Below are 21,222 nucleotides of genomic sequence, written 5' to 3'. Positions count from 1 at the left end.
CGCGGGCTCTCGCCCAGCAGTCGCCAGGCAGCCTCGTCTCATGTAGCCTTAAGACAATAGAAGGGTAGGGTTCATGTTCTCCTCAAAAAGATGAGGCGATGGCACCTCCCTGAAGATGAAATAGGTGACTTCTTGACTGTCTACTACAATAAGGTTTTGCCCTGTTACGGTGATGGAGGAGAGATGATGGCGGCGCGTCTGCGGCTCGCTCCAGTGTTTAAAGTCGTTGCTAGGTGATCTACGGATCTGGATGTAATTTTTACTCCTGGTGTTTGTTGTACTATCTTCATAGTTGATGAACAGATCGGAAGTTTTCTCGTGAAAAAATAGAGGAGGACACATGAACGCTCTGTGAGCTGCATGGAATGAAGACATACTAAAAGCGGAAGACCTGAGAGAGTGAGTGAGTGAGTGAGAGAGAGATTTAAATTGGATTGTAGGTTGAGAGAGTGAGTGAGTGAGTGAGAGAGAGATCTAAATTGGATTGTAGGTTGTGGCTGAGATATAAGATTTAAGTATGCCGTTGTGCCATTCCAGCGAATTTTTAAATGGACATATATTAATTTTTTTTCTTTTGTTGCAACGCACGATTATTTGTGCTAGTTTTTTGATAAAGGGAAAGCTCTGCCCAGCGGGAAAAAGAACAGAAAAATAAAATCTTTTCTTCCCTTCTCTCTCTCGTCTCATCCGCCTCGCCGCCGGGGGATCGCCGGCCGGACCCCATCCCGCAATGCCGCGCCTCCGCCTGCCCCTGCTCCTCCTCCTCCCCGTCACCTTCACCATCTCCGTCCTCCTCTTCCTCTCTTCCTCCCCTCCCCCGCCCCCGCCACAGCCCCCCATCCCCTGCGGCGCCGCCCCCTCCGACGCCACCGCCGGCCGCTGGGTCCCGACCCCGTCTCCCCCGCCGCCACCCCTCTACTCCCAGTCATGCCCCTTCCACCGCAACGCCTGGAACTGCCTCCGCAACGGCCGCCGCCCCGTCGCCGCGCTCTCCTGGGCCCCCACTCGCTGCGGCGCCATCCCGAGGCTCGATCCCGCCGCGTTCCTCGCGGCGGCCAGGAGGCGCCGGATCGGGTTCGTGGGGGACTCGCTGTCGGAGAACCTGGTCGTCGCGTTGCTCTGCGCGCTCCGGTCCGGCGACGGCGGCGCGCGCAAGTGGAAGCGCCGCGGCGCGTGGCGGGGCGGCTACTTCCCCCGGGAGAACGTCGTCGTCGGGTACCACCGCGCCGTGCTGCTCGCCAAGTACACGTGAGTCGTACCACCATCTCTGCTCAGTGCTGCTCCATGATTCTTGTAGATTGCAACACAAGATCAATGCTTTATGTGAGAAACTTTGATTAGGATGAACTGTAGATCTATCTTGCTTAGGATTGCATTTAGGATCCGGACAGCTAGAATGCATCTTTGTGTCTTTTAGTACGGTGGATGAACTGTAGATAGATACAATTTGCTTGGTTTGCTTGTGATATGTGTATGTAAAAGAGAGGAAGTTTGATAATCAGGGACAGTTACTGTGACAGGGGATGTCGCAAACATGAGTGTGCAATACTATTATTTTTTAAATATTCTCGGAAGATAATTCGGGTGATGCATTTCTTTTACCCTCTAGGAATAGGATGAGTTGCACTTCTAGTTATTTGGTTTCGAAGATCTGTGGTTGGCTTCATGATTCATGATCATTGGTGTGTGAGGGACTCAAACTTAACTGTGGCGGTAGTTCTGCTCTCTTAGAGAAATCAGGAATTATTCCATAGCAAGTGGCGTCACGGTGCTACATGCTTAATCTCTGCACTGGTTGGCTGCTGAGCACAGTTCTGTAGTTTTGTCTGCCGGACAGTGAATTCTTGTGCTATTGCTTTTTATTGTAGGTTGCAACACATGCTCTTTACTCTCAGATCCACACAAGAAAAGGCATTTTCCAGTTGCAGAAGTATATTAATGCATAAGAATACATCTTTGTCAATTTTATGAAATTGAGATCTACCTATCGTTACATCCTTATGATTCTGATTGTCTGCCACATCCTTTACTTTGATGATTTCTTTGTAGATGTTAGCATTTTATCCTACTGTTACTGTGTGTTTTGTTTCCTATATCCATATGTTAGGGATGCATAGACAGTTCCGTACTTTCGTGATGTATGAGCTTCAGTAATGTGGATTTTTGTATCAGTAATTTAAAAGTCCATACTTATTAAACCTACACTGATAGCATCTGACATTTCAACTGCGAAACTGCATGCATTTGTGCTTTTGTACACGAATGGGACTATATGGCTTATATGATAAAATCTTAAAACTCACATGGTGATAACTAATGATACAAAGGTGGCAGCCTGTAGAGAATTCCAAACCTCAGAGTGATGGAATAATGGGAACTTACAGAGTTGATGTTGACATTCCTGCTGAGGATTGGGCAAATATCACCAAGTTCTACGACGTACTCATTTTCAACACTGGACACTGGTAAGTATTTACTTGAAATTTTGTTGCTGTGTGCACGCTAACATAGGGTGAAACTTTAATTTCGTTCAAGAGGTACTGAGTTTCTTCATGAGTTTCGTAAGATAATAATACTTAGTAAGTGTTAACACTGCATATTCTCTATGTTGGAACTACTTGGAAACTGGGCTGTTTGTGTCTAGAAAAAGCCTTTTTCCTTTCAGTGTTGAAATGTTATTTGTTTTAAATTTCTGGGTATACTTACCATTGTGAAATAAAAATCCTGTGTTAGCTAGCATGGCAATGTGTATTGCTCTTATACATTCCTTCTATTTTGTGGCAACTATATTTGTAGTTTGGTTACGAGTCATGACTGCGTTTCTCATTATCAGGTGGGGTCCGGATAAATTCCCAAAAGAAACTCCCCTTGTTTTCTACCGAGGAGGAAAACCAATCGAGCCTCCACTCGGCATCTTTGATGGACTGAAGGTAGTCCTCAAAAGTATGAGCTCGTACATCGAAAGGGAGGTCCCAAGTACAACAATGAAGCTGTGGCGCACACAATCACCCAGGCACTTTGATGGAGGCGAATGGGATCACAACGGCAGTTGCTTGTCTAAGAGGCTCCTCGAAGAACACGAGGTACCATTCTAGGTCCAAGCTTTTCATGATCTGACATTTTCCTCAAAAAAAAAATAGTCATGACCCCCCTAAAATCCTGTGCAGCTGGATTCCTGGTTCGATCCCAGGTTTGGGGGAGTGAACAAGGAAGCGAGACTAGTAAACTCAGTGATCCAGGAAGCGCTAGTCGGCACGGATATCCAGCTGCTCAACCTGACGTACATGAGCGAGTTCCGCGCCGACGCCCATCCAGCTATCTGGCTCGGGAAGAAGGACGCGGTGGCCGTCTGGGGGCAGGACTGCATGCATTGGTGCCTGCCAGGCGTACCGGACACGTGGGTCGACATCTTGGCTGCGCGGATCTTGCACTACTTCAAGCAGGGTGAAGGTTGACGCCGTGTGCGCTGAAGTTCAGGCCTGTAAATTGTCTGCTGGAAGGAAGATGATATGCTGAACAATGCTGGTGTAATTGGTCTGTCATACTGATTTTGGGATTGCACTTTGGAACAAATTGCAGCCCTCAAAATTTCAGACGTAAAACTGGACTGCGACTAGGCATCTCTCTGTAACTGTAAATGCAGCATATTTTTGAACGTACAGCTCGGCTCACGGCCACTGAATGTTGAGTGTTGCATGATTATGTTCTTCAGTTTTTCTCGTCTTCCTCTGACACTGCAGTCATGCTTTCTAATAGGCGGTTTAGTCTGGAGGACCTGAAAAACTTACGCAAATTGCAAAAGAAACAAGAAGATTTGGCACCATGTTTAATTGGAATGCGTGCATGCAACCAAAAAAATAATCCAAAATTCGTTGCAGCGCTGTGTTAAGTCTCTTAGGATTAGAATTTCATTCCTAGTGGTGGCAATGGGAGTCGGCACATCCTGAACACGGGTACATATGAACGCGCTTTCCAAAAATGTGTACCCGCTTTTAAAAAATGTACTTTAAACGTGTTTTCTAATGTCAAGAAAAAATCAAAACACAATTTTGTGCATCATGCATGTTCGCAATAATATGTCCGCGGCACAAAGTTTTGTGAGAAAAAGTATTTTTTTTATTTTGTCTCTGAAAAAAGACAAATTAAGTGCTTCTAAATAGCGTTTTGAGGCATAATTTTTTGTCTTTTTGCACAGGCCACAAAAAAAGTTGTTTTTCCATTAAACTTTATGCACGCACATAGAACATGGAGATGTCTGCGTGCACCTTTTTCCAGAATTTTTTGGCATTTCAAAATGTGTTTTTCAAAGTGGGTTTATATGTATCCAGGTTCATCCATTCACTTCCCATGGCAATGGTGGCTAAGAATGATGCTTTCCTGAGTCTTGGTCCAACTCGTGGCGGCATAGAGGGTGGGGGTTGTCTGGTCGCTACTTTTTATGGAGTGGGGGATCTGGTTGCATCTTTGTGTTATACTCTCTCCGTTCCTAAATATAAGTCTTTTTAGAGCTTGAAATATGGACAACATTTGGATTAAAATGAGTGAGTTTACACTCTAAAATACGTCTATTTACATCTATATATATTTTATATCGAAATCTCTAAAAGGGCTTGTATATAGGAACGGAGGGAGTACTCCTTTCGTCCGGTATTACTTGTCGTGAAAATAGATGTATCTACACATATTTTAATTCTAAATACATCCATTTTTTTTATCTATTTCCATGACAAGTCATTTAGGATGGAGGGAGTATTAGATAAAGGTGGTCATCGAAGGTGTCTTATGGCGGAGCAGGCAATGCCTTTTCTAGTTTTGATTCTCTGGCTCCTTCTCTGACCGGCGATGTCTAGCCAGTTTCGATGCTTATGAGGTTATATGTCTTGCTCGATCTATCTGGCTGGATTTGGGACAGTCGTCGAGCCCTCTGCACTGCCTTCTTCTTCGAGATGGCGATCAATTTCTCAGATTCAGAAGTCCAGAAAATGAGTGTTGAGCTTTGCTCATGGCATGCCGCCGACATGGAGAGCCGACGCAATGTCAAGGATAGAAGCTTAAAAAAATAAGGCCGGACATTCTGACCAATAGCCAACCAATATCTGACTCTTAACAGAAGGTTGAAGCCCTCAATAGGACACCATGTGCAACTGCTGATATTCATAATTCAGCTTCGCATCTTCACAACGATCATAGCTGAACCTCTACTACTTAAAAAGAATGTAAGGTTCCATTTCACCTTTTTACCCACCAATCCTTCGTCCACCTTTTCATGTATATGATAATCAATCACCTTAATTATTTACCTCTGAACCAATTCCACTTTAATTTACTTACCAAACTTTTAATCAAAATATAAGGTAATTCATGGACAAAATTTAATGAACATTTATTTACATAATTGCATTATTCTTGACAAATAAATCACAAGCTTACGTACTATAATATTTATATCCTGTTGCAAAGCATGACATTGTTCTAGTAAGTGAAAATTCCACAAGAGGATTGACACGCTTTTACTCTATACAAAATCGGTATAGTTGGTTACCGGCGTGGACGAGGCTACGAGGTTACGCACTTTTGCTCTATACAAAATTGGTATAGTTGGACTCGTGTGAAAGCACACTTTTCATGTTTTTCGATTGTAAAAGGACAGACCCAGTGCATAGAAGCTCCCACACAAGGTGGGGTTTGGGGAGGGATTATAGGAACCTAGTCTTACCCCTGCAAAGTGCAATGCAGAGAGGCTGGTTCGAACCCAGAACCTCTTGGCACAAGTGGGGAGGACTTCACCACTGCGTCATGTTTTTCGATTGTAACATTAACTTTTTATGCTGAATCATCCATGTATATACGATTATGACTGCGCATCAGTTAATGCAGAGGCTAGGGTCTGTCCTCATTTTTTCGAAAAATATAAAACGTATTTGTGGTTGGATCTGTTATGTTTGGAATTGTTGGGGGTAGGGACCTTGATTTGGATGAATTGCGTTTAGAATCGGATGGCGGATATCGAATCAAATCCACCGCAATGATGCGAAAGAAAAACAAAGCAGGGGTCTGACTCCAACTCCTCCCTCATATGCTACACCAATGAATAGCATGATGAGTTCGGTTAATCAATTTGAAATACCCCATGTTAGGACCTTTAATAGCATGCAAGAAGTATTTAACCATTTAATCATCGACAACTAATTCACAATACACTAGTCTAAACATGTCGATGGATAGGGTAATTGCCCATGTTACTACTTGTTATTCAGCCAATTACCATGAAATTTCATATGCTACACCTTATATTACAAAAATTCAGCGCCATGTGCAATTACTGATGTTCATAATTCAGCATCGCACCTTCACAACAATCATAGCTGAATATTCCACGAGAGGCTATGAGGTTGGTGAACTTTTACTCTATATAAAATCGGTATAGTTAAGAGAAACACTTACTATCAACCCGCAGATCGCAGCGGCCACGTTCACCACCTTGCCTGGATGACACGCATCAAGTGAAGGCCTACATACCATCCTTCATGCAACAGGGGCCATGCTTCTGAAACATATGTGGTGTCGCAATGGTCTATGCGGTTTTTTGCTTTACAACAAAACCTCTCACGAAATTTTTCTGCAACGAGACCTCATTTAAAAAAAAATACAACAAAACCTCTCACATTTTTTTTGTGCAACGAGACCTCATTTGAAAAAAAAAATACAACAAAATCTCAGTTGCAAAAATCTTTTCGCAACAAAATACTTGTTGCCAAAAAAATATATGCAAAAGACGTGTGTTGCATAAATAGTTTTGCAACAAGATCCGTGTTGCAATGATGGAGACGCGATCGGCCGGTCGATACGGCAGATCTGACGGTTCACGACTCGGTTGATCTTTTAAAAAGATCAGCCGGCGGATACGTAACACACGCCCCTATATATAGTTAATCAATTTTTTTGAGAAGAAACTTGATTTTGGATGAAGAATCGGACGGTGGATATCGAATCAAATCCACCGCGATGACGTGAAGAAAAAACAAAGCGGGGCCCAACTCCAACTCCTCTTTCTCTCTAGTCTCCAGAACAGCTCAGGGGAAAAAAAAAAGGAATCCTCTCTGCGAGCAGAAGCAAAGCATCCGAACTTCCGACGCGAGGCAGATTTGGTTCGCGGGGCGGCGTCGGAGGAGGCATCGCCGGCGGCGAGCTCGGCCGGGTCTACCGCGCGCGGGACCGATACGTCGTCCTCCGCCGGCGCGAGCAATGGCGGCGGCGCTGCGGGGCCAGGAGGCGGCGGCGTGGTCGGAGGAGGCGGCGCGGCTGGTCTGGGGCGGCGCCGTGCCGCTCCAGGTCCACCTCCACGACGCCGACGTCACCGCGCTCCCACCGCCCCCGCCCTTCCTGGTAAGACGCCACCCCCCACCGCCGTCCGAAATCCCAAATCTCGGCACTGCGTTCTTGGATTCCAGGATCACGGTTGCTGATAGGTTATAGTCCAGATTGCTTGCTCTCCTCGGAATTTTAGACCCTTAGCTGAAGATTTTGAGGTCTTTTGTCCTGCCCGTGTGCTCCAAAAGCCTGTATTTCAAGGCAAACCCTCACCAAAGTTTGGTACTTTGCATATGAACATGGAGTTGATTCTGCTTACAGAGTCTTTTCTAGTATGCTCCACATCCTGTTTAGGTAATTAGCTGAGTTTGCTGCAGGCATGCTCTTCATATGTTTGATGTGCTGGAAAAAAGAGATAAAACATTTACAAATCTCACTTGCTACTGTATGAAATTCCTGTGTTCCTCTTTCACATTGCTATCTATTTTAGGGGCATGTTCAATGGTTGATAAGGCGCTCTTATCTTAATCCTGCCATGTAATCTAGAGATGGCAAAAAAAATGGTGTACAATGGGTTGTCTCATAATCTCATCTCTATTAACTAGATATTCCTAAAAATGTGGTGAGAGATTTGTTGCTAAGAGATCATATCTTATATCTGTTTTAGCTCGCAGTCCAAGCTGATAGCCATGTGAGATCATTACTGCCAAAGCGCTTATCTTCCTTTCCTGCCAAGGCGCTTATCTTCCTTTCCTGCCAAAGCGCTTATCTTCCTTTCCACAGGAGTATCTGTTTCGTTTATTAACCTTTATTTTGTCTGCAACAGACTTTAGGGCCAAGAATTGGGTATTTTCCATTGTTGGTGTCGACTATAAAGGCTCATTTCAGCAGCTCACTCCCACCGGGTGTTGATACTGTTTGGTTTGAGTATAAAGGGCTGCCACTGAAATGGTAACATATGTTATCTCCTACTAATATTAATATTGATGGTCTATCACCTTATTTAATCTTGAGAACCCATGTTATTGCTGCCGCTTTTATTTGCTGACAGCCCTTTTTATGTTCACATTGTTAGGTATATACCCATTGGTGTTCTTTTCGACCTTCTCTGTGCAGATCCAGAAAGGCCATGGAATCTAACGGTTAGACTATGAGTCCTCTAGCACTTTTCTTTAGACACGTTTTCTTTTATGATTTGTTTAATTTGCAAGGCGAATTTTTGGTGTTGAAGGTTCATTTATGCCTTAATGGGACGCTGGATTAGTAGAAACCTTTTGATTAACCATGTGCATTTTCTCTTAACATTTAAGTTTGCTGGAAATACTGTTAGATGTTGATGCCATAATGTTCTCAGGATCTAGTTAGTTACTTAACTCAGCAATTAAGTTCAATAAATTACCAATTAGAGTGCAAAAATATTCATGTGCATGCCACACATTATGTAATCCTTTCTTAATTGCAATCAGCCATCCATCAGTATACGAATAGTAGAAACCAAGTTTATAACCATCTACTCTTACAGGTACATCTTTTATTGTATATTTTGAAAGTTATTCTTTCTGAAAACATGAGTCATTTGCATGAATCTGCTATTCTGTTTCTATATGTGGTTTTCCCAGTTACTTGCTCCAGTTGTTCGCCGTATGCACACAACTTATGCATAAAATTTGTAGGTTCATTTTAGGGGGTATCCTGCAGATATATTATCGCCATGTGAAGGTGAAGATAGTGTAAAGTGGAACTACAACAATTCCCTGAAAGAGGTTCATTTTGAGAACTAGTGTTATCCGGCAACTCTTTCTTCCAGTCTCAAACAATAGTGTAATAATTTCTCTTTTTCAGGCTGCCTTCATCATAACTGGAAACAGCAAGAATGTGATGAATATGTCCCAGGCTGATCAACTTGCTATGTGGGAATCAGTGAGGAAAGGTATGCTCCCCAGAAACAACCTTTCTGTATGAAGTATACCTAGTTTCTACCATTTATGGACGATGCAGTCTCTCAATGCTTGTAACTTTCGTGCTTTGACTACAGCGTGTTACTTTGTTATTACTTATTATAGGTGACTTGGATAGTTATATGAATATCTCTACCAAGCTTAAGCTTGGACCGTTTGAAGAGGATTTCTTAGTACGGACTTCCTCGTTAGAGCCTCGACAAGGTTCTGATGAGCCTGAATCTCCTGGATCTGTCAAACCATGTATGCTCTTCTGTCATTGAACTCTCTACTTTTGTATTAATTGAACGTTTCAAACCAAATTTATTTTATTTTATTTTTGTTCGCACATTTTTTATATTAGTTAATTGATGCATGCTTTTGACATTCGTAAAACATCACATACACTTTCAAGTTATACAATAATGGACCTATACATTATTGGAGTTGTATGACATTAAGATACGTCTATGATAAAAATGGATTTGTGTCACATTAAGAAATCACCATCTGCTCTGATAGATCTATTCCATTAATACCTTGTTAGGCAGGGTACCTGTTCGATTATACGTGCGCAGAGTTCAACAAGACCTTGAGGATTTAGAAGATGCGAAGCCCGTCAGTGACTGGGAAAGTGTATCCTATATAAATCGGCCATTCGAGATCCGGAAGGAGGGAGGTACGTAGCTCTGCTGCCAATATTTATGTTATCATTTGAATGCCAGTATGGATTGAGGAAGGATTTTGCTTGTTGTAATCACCAACCATGTAATAGTGCTTTTCAGAAAAATGTTAAATATTTTGTATTACCGTTGTCTGGAGATTATCCCCAAACTGAGAAGCATGCACATGTACATTTCTTCCATTGGAAAATTGGTGCAACTTCTGTTTATCCATTTATTTTGAGAGGATATTTATCTACCTATGCTACTACTGTATTTTACTTTCTGCTCTGCGACATCTTTCGAGAAAGCCAGGGTAAAGGGTTTAAGATTTCCTCTTTAACGAGAAACAAGTGTGACTGTAATCAGAGTTGACCCCTGAAACTGTGCAACTACATGTTTACAACTGCCTTCCACTCACACCCTTTGTTTCACGGTGGTTATGGTGTTGCGATAACAGTATTTCTTCTTGACATATAGTTCACTTTGCTCTGTTCTGCAGGTAGAAGCTACATTGCCTTGGAACATGCCTTGGAGACGTTGCTACCAGAGTTCTTCAGCTCGAAGCTTACGGCTAGAGCTGCTGATCCTGAACCTGGGGCGACGACACCAGACTCAGAACCCGACGATTCAGGTACCAGTCCAGGCACTCCTCATGACGAGAAACCAGCTTCGGCGAGTCCGCAAGAGACAGATGTGGCCAAGAAGACCAAACTGAAGCTGGTGAGGGTGCAAGGCATCGAGCTCGACATGGACATACCATTCCTTTGGGTGGCCAACAACCTGAAGAACCCCGAATGCTACCTCCATGTTTGTGTATATGTTGGGGCATGAATACAATGTAACAGTGACACAAGAACAGTGTCGAAAGGTTAGATACCATAGGAGGAGTGAGACCAGGAATGGCCTGCTGGTCTTGTTCTTTGGTTGTACATATACAGATGGTAACATCCTTATCGTTTAGGTGTGTCGATGTAAGATCTGCAGTGTTGCGGGGTTTGAATACCATGATGAATGGAATGATTCCTGTTTCACAATTATTGATGTACTGTTCTGGTATGGATATGGAATTGTTGGGAAGGAAGAGCATTCGATGCATGGTGATGCTGTGTAATTCATATGCCATCTCTGTCAAATTTGAGTTAAGTCGTTTAAATGCTCACAACTTAAGTTCATTTTGAACACAACAGCGGGTTTTTTTTTTGAGCAGTGCCTGCTATCATGGTCATTCGTTCGATGAGGGTACGTGATGAAAAGAAATTTTCGTTTGGGCTGGGGGGGTGGGGTTCACGTAGCTCCGCTGTTGGAAACATCTATGAATGAAGCATATCTGACTAGCACATGAATGAGTAAGGGGCTGAACAAATCATACCCTCTGTTAGGGCAGGCGGTGGCTTAGCAAGAAAAATAGGATTATGGGGGCCGGGTTGTCAAAACATGCTGGGGAGGGTCTCCGCCACTGAGGCCGGATGTTGCCCGCGCCTTCTTCTTGGCGGCCTCATCCTCGGCCGTGATGTCGGAGTCGGGGAAGTGGTGATGAAGACGAACCATGAGCAGTCACGCCGAGACGTACTCCTCAGAAACCTTATCACCTTTCCCATGCAAGATCACAAAAGAACGATGTTCCAGAGGCCTGTTCTCCCGACCGGATATGCACACGGCCGTCGGGATGGGATTGCCGAAAGTAACATGAAGAGACTAACAGTAGGACCAGCTAGGGTTGCATGAGGAGAGACTGAGTTGGGGCCAGCCAACGCCTCAACATATAGGCATCCGTGTAGGTAGTCATGGGCCTAAATCCAACGACCAAGTCGGCATGCAGCGGGGTAGGCCCATGATCGAGTCGGCATGCAAACAGGTAGGCACACGCCCGAGTCGACATGTAGCTAGATGCAACGTCTCGGATAGTCTGCTGACACGATCCCATTAAGTTTACTTCATCGTATTTGAGTAAACAACGTCTACAATACAAGTTCATCAACTTTCCAAACTTGTTTTTGGGCATCCTAACTTTCGCTTTGGAGAACACATTCGGTTCAAACCGACAGCTCGGGCTCGTCGTATGCTACCGATGTGGACGAGGCTACGAGGTTGGCGCATCTTTACTCTGCAAAATTGGTATATTTGGACTTGCGTGAAAGCACATTTTCTCGATGGTACCATTAATTTTGTATATGTAGTGTTATCCATATACTCCCTTCGTATCAAAATATAAGACGCTTTTGCAGTTTAAATTTGAACAGCAAGAAGCCTCATATTTTGATACAGAGGTAGTATATGTGATTATGACTATGTGCATCAATCGATGTAGAGGCCGGAAGTTTATCCTTTAAAAAAAAATCGGGGTTGCTATTTCACATCTAGATGTAAAATAGTTATCTCACATCTAAGTTTACAGTCACAGGATTAAACTTGCAATAAGATTTGTGCAATTGGGAAATAATCTGTATCGTACTGTTCCAGTCCTCATCGATGTGTGTTCTGTGTCTTGTTGGGCCTTTTTTGTTCGCTTTGCTAGCTCGTCCCCTGTGTCTGCCTGGGCCTTGTTGTTGTGGTCCTTTGTTTTTTTCGCTGTTGGCTGCGTTTTTCTATTTCATTTCACAAGTCTGTGCTACGACTCCGTCCTAGTTCTTCTCATTTTTGTACACTCCCATTTTGGCTCCTAGAATTTGTTTTTTTGTTCATTTCTGTTTTATTTTGTTTTTTGTTTTCTTTTTTACTTCATTATTTGTTTTATATTTTCTAGTTTCTCATTTTCTATTTCTTTCTCCATTTATTCTTTACTTATTAGTTTAAAATTCATGAACTAGTTTTCACTTTGTCATATGTTAATTTTCAATGTCATACAAATTTTGATCACCGGTTATTTTGTCACGCGCACTTTGTGTTGCGTCATGTGTTTGGTGTCTACTTGTCGACTTATTCGTGCGTATGTCTTTGTTGTGCCATTTTCGCGGCGTGGTCTAGGTCCTGCTTTGGATTGGTTTGCTAATTCTCATCCAAATGAGAGTTAACAATGTTTTAGCTAACTCATAATACTGTTAGATGCACGTGCTTCTGAGTCGTGCTCGTCGTTATTGTGTCCTGTTTTTTGTTTGTCCCTCGTAAAGCAGTGAGACCCGATATGACATTTTTAGTGGTCCGTTATTATGTTTTGTGTATTGTTTTTTTGCGGCTTAGGCTTTTTGTGGAGGGCCACATATCTTTTTATTCTCTGTTTGGTTTGACGTGTAGCAAGATAAGATTGTAACTAGATTTTTCTCTTTAGATTGGCTAAATCTAATCTAGATGAGTTTTAGCTCATCTAAATCTATAAAATGTCTGATTTGTTTGTTTTAATGTTTGCACAAACTCGATCATGCGCGTCTGAGTTAGCTCGTCCTTTTCTGTCGCTCGTCTTTCTGTCTCGTTTGTTTTGTGTTGTCATGTTCTCGCGTTTCTTTTCACCTGGGCCTATATATCTCGTCATTTGGGGGCTCGACGGTGAAGCTCATCCCCTATCTTCTCACTGACCAAACTTTGGCCCTGTCATTTTGCATGTGTTTTGTTTTTCATCCCAATTATATGTCCATCCTTTGACATGCAACTGAGCGTGTAGTTTGTTTCATCCTAGTTGCAACTCGATCCTTGACTCGCAACTAGGCATAGTTTCGTAATTGCCCAGGAGCAAATCCACCCTTGACTTGTAACTGGAGCATGTGCTTTTATTTTCATCCTAGTTGCAGGTCCACCATTGATATGCAATTGGGCATGTAGTTTGTTTCATCCTAGTTGCAAGTCGACCCTTGAGTCGCAACTGGACTCCTAGTTTCGTAGTTGTCCCAGGTACAAGTCCACACTTGACTCGCAACTGGAGCATGTATTTTTGTTTTTCATCCTAGTTGCATCTCCACAATTAACACGCAACTGGGCCTATATTATCTCTCATCTTAGTTGCAAGTCGACCCTTGATTCTCAACTTAGCACGTAGTTTCGTAGTTTTCTCAGGTGCAAGACCACCACCTACTCGCAACTGGGCTCGTAGTTGTGAGAGTTGCAAGCCCACCATTGACTCGCAACTTAGCACGTAGTTTTATAGTTTTCCTAGGTGCAAGACCACCATCTACCCGCAACTGGCTCGTAGTTGTCAGAGTTGCAAGCCCACCCTCGACTCGCAACTAGAGCATGTGTTTTAGTTTTTCATCCCAGTTGCAGGTCCACCATTGGCACGCAACTGTGATTGTAGTTTTTCTCATGTTAGTTGCAAGTCCACCCTTGACTCGCAACTAGGACCATAGTTTGTTTCATCCCAATTGCAAGTCAACTCTTTGACTTGTAATTGGGCTCGTTGTTTCTTAGTTGTCCCAATTGCAAGTCCACCCTCGACTTGTAACTGGGGCGTAATCTTTTTTGTCGCAGTTGCAAGTCCACCCACGACTCGCAACTAGGGACCGACTTTTTTTTGCTTAGTTGTAAGTCCACCCTTGACTCGCAACCTGGGCCCATCCTTTTCTGTCCTAGTTGCAAGTCATTTTTCGACTCACAACTCGGGCCCGACCTTTTTTGTACTAGTTGCAAGTCCACCCTCGACTCGCAACTGGGGTCAGGTCTTTTTTGTCCCAGTTGCAAGTCCATCCTCAACTCGCAACTGGGGTCCGATCATTTTTTCTTCCAGTTGTAGGTCCATCCTTGACTCGCAACTAGAGTCCGACCTTTTTTTTGTCCCAGTTGCAATCCTAGCCCCGACTCGTAACTAGGACCCAACTTTTTTTTATCCCAATTGCAAGTCCACCCTCAACTCACGACTGGGGGTCCGACATTTTTTTGTCTCGGTTCTTATACCAGTTCCAAGTCAACCATCGACATGCAAGCGTGACCTTTGATTTTTTTGTCGTAGTTGCAAGTCAACCATCGACTCACAACTAGGCCAGACCATTTTTTAACCAGTTGCAAGTTCCCCATTGACACACAACACACCCTAGATTATGTTTCTTCCCGAGTTGCAATTCCATCCTTGACTCGCAACAGGCCAAGATTTTTATGACACAATTGCAAGTCCATCATCGACTAACTACTGGGCTCGACATTTTTTTACCCGAGTTGCAAATCCACAACCGACTCACAACTGGGTCGAAACTTTTTTGTCCTAGTTGCAAGTTCACCATTAACATGCAATTTTATTTATTTAATTATTTTTTCTTTTCTGTTATCAGAAAGTCAAATTTTGAAAAATGTCAATGTATTTTTTAAAAATTGTTCGTTTAGAAATTCAGATTTCAATAATTGTTCACGTTTTCTAAATAATGTTCAGAATTAAAACTTTCAAAAAGATTAAAAATAATAATAAATGATTGCGTTTTTTTAAATGGAATCAAAATTGTGTTCAAGATTCAAAATATGTTCGCAAAATGTCCACAACTTCCAAAAAATATTCGTATTTTAAATTTGCTCCCTTTTACAGAAAAATATTCGAAGTTCCCTGCCGTTCGCTCGTATGTGCAAAGCTAGCTCAAACCAAGCACACAAGCAAGCACTTTGATTGATCTACAGTAGCGTGCATGTGTAGCGGCCACGGCCGAACTTTTTTGAGCGCGTGTAGCTATACGTGAATCGTGATAGCTTTCTTGTGTATATATTGTTAAAAAATATGAAAAAAAACAAGTGAAAGGGGCCACAAAACAGATGATGAAATCAACTTAGATGTGAGATAATATCAATATCTCACATCTAGATGTAACATAGTTGGACCCAAAAAAAAATATGCGGTTGGATCTGTTATGTATGGAATTTTTGGAGGAGAGACTTGATTCGGATGAACTACGTTTCAGAATCGGACGGTGGATATCGAATCAAATCCATCGCGGCAACGTGAAGAAAAAAGAGAGACTCCAACTCCTCCCTCTTCATCAGAAGAATCCTCCTCTCCGCAAGCAGAAGCAAAGCATCCGAAGCTCCGAACTTCCGAGCCGAGGCAGATTGGTCCGCGGGACGGCGGTGGAGGAGGCATCGCCGGCGGCGAGCTCGGCTGAGTCTACCGCGCGCGCGCGGGACCGGTCCGTCGTCCTCCGCCGGCGCGAGCAATGTCGGCGCCGCCGCGGGACGCGTGGTCGGAGGAGGCGGCGGGGTGGCACTGGATTGGCGCCGTGCCGCTCCAGGTCCACCTCCACGACGCCGACGTCGCCGCGCTCCCACCGCCCCCGCCCTTCCATGTAAGAAGCCACTCCCCATCCACTGTGCCCGCCATCCGAAATCCCAAATCTCGGCGCCGCGCGATTCGAGTTCTGGATGCTAGGATCACGGTTGCTGATAGGTTTTAGTCCAGCCTGCCCGTGAGCTCCAAAAGCCTAAATTTTTTTAAGGCAAACCCTCGACAAATTTTGTTACTCCCTCCAATCCATATTAACTGTCGCTGTTTTAGTACAACTCTGTGGGACTAGTATATTCTTGCATATGAGCATGGAGGTGATTCTGCTTGTGGTTCTTCACAAGCAATGAAGTTATCAGTTAGCTTGCATGATCTTTTCAAGTATGTTTTGTATCCTGTTTATGTAAGAGGCTAAGTTTGCTGCTGGCATGCTCTGCATATGTTTGATATGCTGAAGATAAATATACATTTGCTGTATGAACACAATATACTCCTATAATCCTCTTTCACATTGCAATCTATTTTGGCTTGAAGCCAGAGCTGATAGTGGTATGCTAGATAATTGCTGCTCGCCTTTTGTTGGCATCTGTTGTTGCATAGAGTTTCCACATGATTGCCACTGTTTATTTTCTTCTTATCCGCAAGCGTAACAAAATAAGACGATACCCCTGTGTGTGGCACGTATGCTACACTACTTCTATTTTCACTCCTGCCAAAGCATTCATCTTCCTTCCCATAGGAGTGTTTGTTTCATTTATTGATCTTTATTTTGTCTACAACAGCTTTTTGGGCCAAGAATTGGGTATTTCCCACTCTTGGTCTCGATTATAAAGGCTCATTTCAGCACTTCACTCCCACCAGGCGTCGATACTGTTTGGTTTGAGTATAAAGGGCTGCCACTGAAATGGTAACATATGTTATCTCCTACTAATATTAACGATGGTCTATCGCCTTATTAAATCTTCAGAACCCATGTTATTGCTGTCGCTTTTATTTGCTGACAGCACTTTATATCTTCGCATTGTTAGGTATATGCCCATTGGTGTTCTTTTCGACCTTCTTTGTGCTGAACCAGAAAGGCCATGGAATCTAACGGTAAGACTATGAGTCCTCTAGGACTTTTGTTTATACATCTTTTCTTTTATGTTTTGTTTAATTTGCAAGGTGTTTTTCTTGGTGTTGAAGGTTCATTTATGCCATAATGTGATACTGGATTAGGAGAAACCTTTTGATAAAAAAATGTTTACTCTCTTAATGTTTAAGTTTGCTGGAAATACTGTTAGAGATTTATGCCATAATGTCTCAGGATCTAGTTAGTTACTTACTTAGCAATTAAGTTCAATAAATTACCAATTAGAGTGTAAAAATATTTATATGCATGCCACACATTTTGTAATCCTTGCTTAATTGCAACCAGCCATCCATCAGTGTACGAATATTAGAAACCAAGTTTAGAACCATCTATTCTTACAGGGTACATTTTTTTATTGAGAAGTTTGTCTTTCTGAAAACACAAGTCATTGGCATGAATCTGCTATTCTGTTTCTATGTGGTATCCCCTGTTACTTGCTCCAGTTGTTCGCCATATGCACACAACTTACGCATCAAATTTATAGGTTCATTTTAGGGGGTATCCTGCAGATATATTATCACCATGCGAAGGTGAAGATAGTGTAAAGTGGAACTACAACAATTCCCTGAAAGAGGTTCGTTTTGAGAACTAGTGTTACACAACAACTCTTTCGTCTGATCTCAAACAATAACGTAATATTTTCTCTTGTTCAGGCTGCCTTCATCATAACTGGAAACAGTAAGAATGTGATGAATATGTCCCAGGCTGATCAACTTGCTATGTGGGAATCAGTGAGGAAAAGTATGCTCGCCAGAAACTACCTTTCTGTATGAAGTATACCTAGTTTCTACCATTTGTGGAAGATCCATTCTCTCAATGCTTTGACTACAGACATGTTATTTTGTTATTACTTATTATAGGAGACACGGATAGTTATATGAATATCTCTACCAAGCTTAAGCTTGGACCGTTTGAAGATCACTTCTGGACTTCCTCGTTAGAGCCTCGACAAGGTTCTGATGAGCCTGAATCTCCTGGATCTGTCAAACCATGTATGCTCTTCTGTCACTGAGTTGTCTACTTTTGTATTAGTTGAACGTTTCATACCTTTTTTTTGGTCTAGGCATTTTTTATATTAGTTAATTGTTGCATGCTTTTCACATTTTTAAAACTTCATATACATTTTCAAGTTATACAATGATGGACCTATACGTTATTGTATTCGTATGCCATTAAAATACGGCTATGACAAAAATGGATTTGTGCCACATTAAGAAATCACTGCTCTGATAGATCTATTCTATTAATACCTGGTTAGGCAGGGTACCTGTTCGATTATACGTGCGCAGAGTTCAACAAGACCTTGAGTATTTAGAAGGTGCGATTCCTGTGAGTGACTGGGAAAGTGTATCCTATATAAATCGGCCATTCGAGATCCGAAAGGAGGGAGGTATGTAGCTCTGCTGCCAACATTTATGTTATCATTTGAATGCCAGTATGGATTGAGGAAGGATTTTGCTTGTCGTAATCACCAACCATGTAGTAGTGCTTTTCAGAAAAATATTAAGTAGGAGTATTTTGTATTACCGCCATCTGGAGGTTATCCCCAAACTGGGAAGCATGCACATGTACATTTCTTCCATTGAGAAACTGGTGCAGCTTCTGTTATTTTTTATTTTTTTTGAAAGAAAAGGTAGATCTTGTTGTACCTTATGCATTCAAAACAGGCCGTAGCCCGATAGACCGGAGTCGTTTTACATGAAGGCGATGTAAGCGCTGCACAGAGTGTGCAGCAGGCCATCGCCAAGCCTGAAGAGGAAAGCAAAAAAAGGAGGGAAGGCGGAAGAAGAGACAGGGGCTAGTGGTGTAAGCTATGTCTATATCTACTGTTGCATCATTACATTAGCCCAAGAGTTTATGACCTCCCTTGCATTTCCTTCTGGTGCTCTCAACCTCCATAGCATAAGTAGTTGAGCAATCTCAGTGATAACCTTTGCAGTTGTCCAACAAACGCTATGGAAGACTCTTGCGTTTCTGGCATCCCAAAGCGCTACTGCACTTGCAGCAAAGAGAACATGCCAAAGTGTTCCATACGTTTCCCTTGCTACCTCCGAGGTCATGAAAGCTGCAGTAGTTTCAGCAGATGTGGCCGAATCCAGGAGGCCAGTCCTGGCCCAAACAGCTTGTGCGAGTTTGCATCTGAGCAGAATGTGGTGCATGGTCTCGGCTGCTGGACACATATCGCATCCGTTGTGGTTTACAATCCTTGTCCATTGTTTCCTCACCATGTTATCCCTAGTATTCTGCCTGTCCCTGATGGCCAACCATAGAAAGACCTGGTGTCGTTGGGGTATAATTCGATCCCAGATATAAGGAGCCGAGGGGCAATCTATGCCTCTGAAGGTGAGTAGCCTATAAAAATAGGCTGTTGATAGCTTGTTATCCAGCGTCACTGGCTTCCTAACGTCCGATGTACTAGGGGTTGGTGAGATGGTAACCAGAAGATCCATCAGTGTGCCCAACTCGCGTCGCAGGACAGGTTGGGATGCAACTGTATCAACCAATGGCCGTTGTCGTACTGTGAAGCAACAGTGCAGTACCTGGCTTTGGAGAACGTAAAAAGGGTCGGAAAGGACTGAGAGAGTAGACCAATTTCCATCCAATGGTCAAACCAGAAAGATACCATCTTGCCATCCCCGAGCTCACACTTGGTTGACTGGATAACTAACTGCATAGAAGATTTGAAGCATTGCCAAATGGCAGTATCTGCATTATGTACTGTAAGTGGCAGTTCTGTACGACAATATGTTGATGCAAACCACTGGTAGCACGGCACGTTGCTGGACTGTAGTATCTTCATCATTGCTTTGCATATCATTGCCCTGTTGTGTGCTGCGAGATCCCATACTCCCAAACCTCCGTTTTGCTGCGGCATAATCACATAGTCCCATGCCACAAGACACTGTCCCCCCTTTGTCTGGTTCTTCCCTTGCCATAGGAAGCCCCTTATGATTTGCTCAAGCTGCTGTATAGACTGTTTTGGCCAGAGTAAGCAGCCCATGAAGTAGCTGGGTATCGTCGCTAGAACGGCATTAATCAGAGTGAGCCGTCCCCCCCAGGATAGGAAAGTGGCCAACCAGCCTGACAAGCGTTTGTCGACCTTGTGAATAACCGGCATTAGCAGTCCATGGGTAATCTTGTGTGCAGATAAGGGTAATCCCAGATAGGTGCAAGGGAAGGCAGAAGACTGACAGTGTAACACTTGTTCAATCTGTTGTCAGACCGTCGGATTGACGCAAATGGGAACAAAGGAGCTCTTTTGGAAGTTAATTGTGAGGCCAGTGAAAGCTTCTGTTATTTCAAGTGGATATTTATCAATCTATTGTAAAGACCCTGCTACTATTTAACCTTCTGCTTTGCGACCCCTTTTGAGCAAGCCAGGGCAAAGGGCTGTAAACTAATGGGTCTAACATTTTATTATCTTTAACGAGGAAACAAGTGTGACTGAGTATAATCACCCCCTGAGACTGTCCAAACTACATGTTACCAACTGCCTTCCGCTCACATTCTTTGCTTCATGATGGTTGTTGTGGAGCTGCGATAACAGTGAGATTTCCTTCACATATACACATCGTGCTGTTTTGCAGGTAGAAGGATAACTACCCTGGAACATGCCTTGGAGACGTTGCTGCCAGAGTTCTTTGGCTCGAAGCCCACAGCTAGAGCTGCTGGTCCAGACTCGGCACCTGGCGATTCAGATACCACTCCAGGGACTCCTCGCGACAGAGAACCAGCTTCGGCAAGTCCACAGGAGATGGATGTGGCCAAGAAGGCCAGAGTGAAGCTGGTGAGGATACAAGGCATGGAGCTTGGCCTGGATACGCCGTTTCTCTGGGTGGCCAACAACCTGAGGAACCCCGAATGCTTCCTCCATGTCTGTGTATACATCGGCGCATGAATGTAACGGTGATGATGAGGTAAGTTGTTGGATTACAGCCGACGACTTGAGTGTCCTCGAGCTCCTCCCCTCCCCTCCCCCGACCCCGCGCCCGCGCCGCCTCCCCGGGGGGCGGCCGGGGCGGCTCCCCCCGCTCGCCTCTCCTTCCTCCTCCCCCG

General features: G+C 43.5%; 1 protein-coding gene and 1 pseudogene across 1 annotated transcript; both read left to right on the top strand.

The window, feature by feature from the left end:
• Window positions 1–667: 667 nt before the first annotated feature.
• Window positions 668–3,694, top strand: LOC119314247 (protein trichome birefringence-like 12). The gene is made up of 4 exons (XM_037588993.1): window positions 668–1,248; window positions 2,328–2,465; window positions 2,834–3,083; window positions 3,168–3,694. The coding sequence occupies exons 1-4, from the start codon at window positions 731–733 to the stop codon at window positions 3,453–3,455; spliced, it is 1,194 nt and encodes a 397-aa protein (XP_037444890.1). The 5' UTR covers window positions 668–730; the 3' UTR covers window positions 3,456–3,694.
• A 3,405-nt stretch (window positions 3,695–7,099) lies between these two features.
• LOC119315546 lies at window positions 7,100–21,112 on the top strand (annotated as a pseudogene).
• The last annotated feature ends 110 nt before the right edge of the window (window positions 21,113–21,222 follow it).

This window comes from Triticum dicoccoides, chromosome 6A (assembly GCF_002162155.2).
Source record: "Triticum dicoccoides isolate Atlit2015 ecotype Zavitan chromosome 6A, WEW_v2.0, whole genome shotgun sequence".
NCBI lineage: Eukaryota > Viridiplantae > Streptophyta > Magnoliopsida > Poales > Poaceae > Triticum > Triticum dicoccoides.
Note: the sequence above shows the minus strand (reverse complement) of the source record. Positions and strands in the feature narration are given on the sequence as shown.

What these genes read in the sequence shown, in the direction of transcription:
- LOC119314247 (XM_037588993.1), top strand. Translation starts at nt 731, where the DNA reads ATGCCGCGCCTCCGCCTGCCCCTGCTCCTCCTCCTCCCCGTCACCTTC. An exon ending in GTGCTGCTCGCCAAGTACAC is followed by an intron (nt 1,249 to 2,327) that starts GTGAGTCGTACC and finishes AATGATACAAAG; the next exon opens with GTGGCAGCCTGTAGAGAATT. An exon ending in GGCTCCTCGAAGAACACGAG is followed by an intron (nt 3,084 to 3,167) that starts GTACCATTCTAG and finishes AATCCTGTGCAG; the next exon opens with CTGGATTCCTGGTTCGATCC.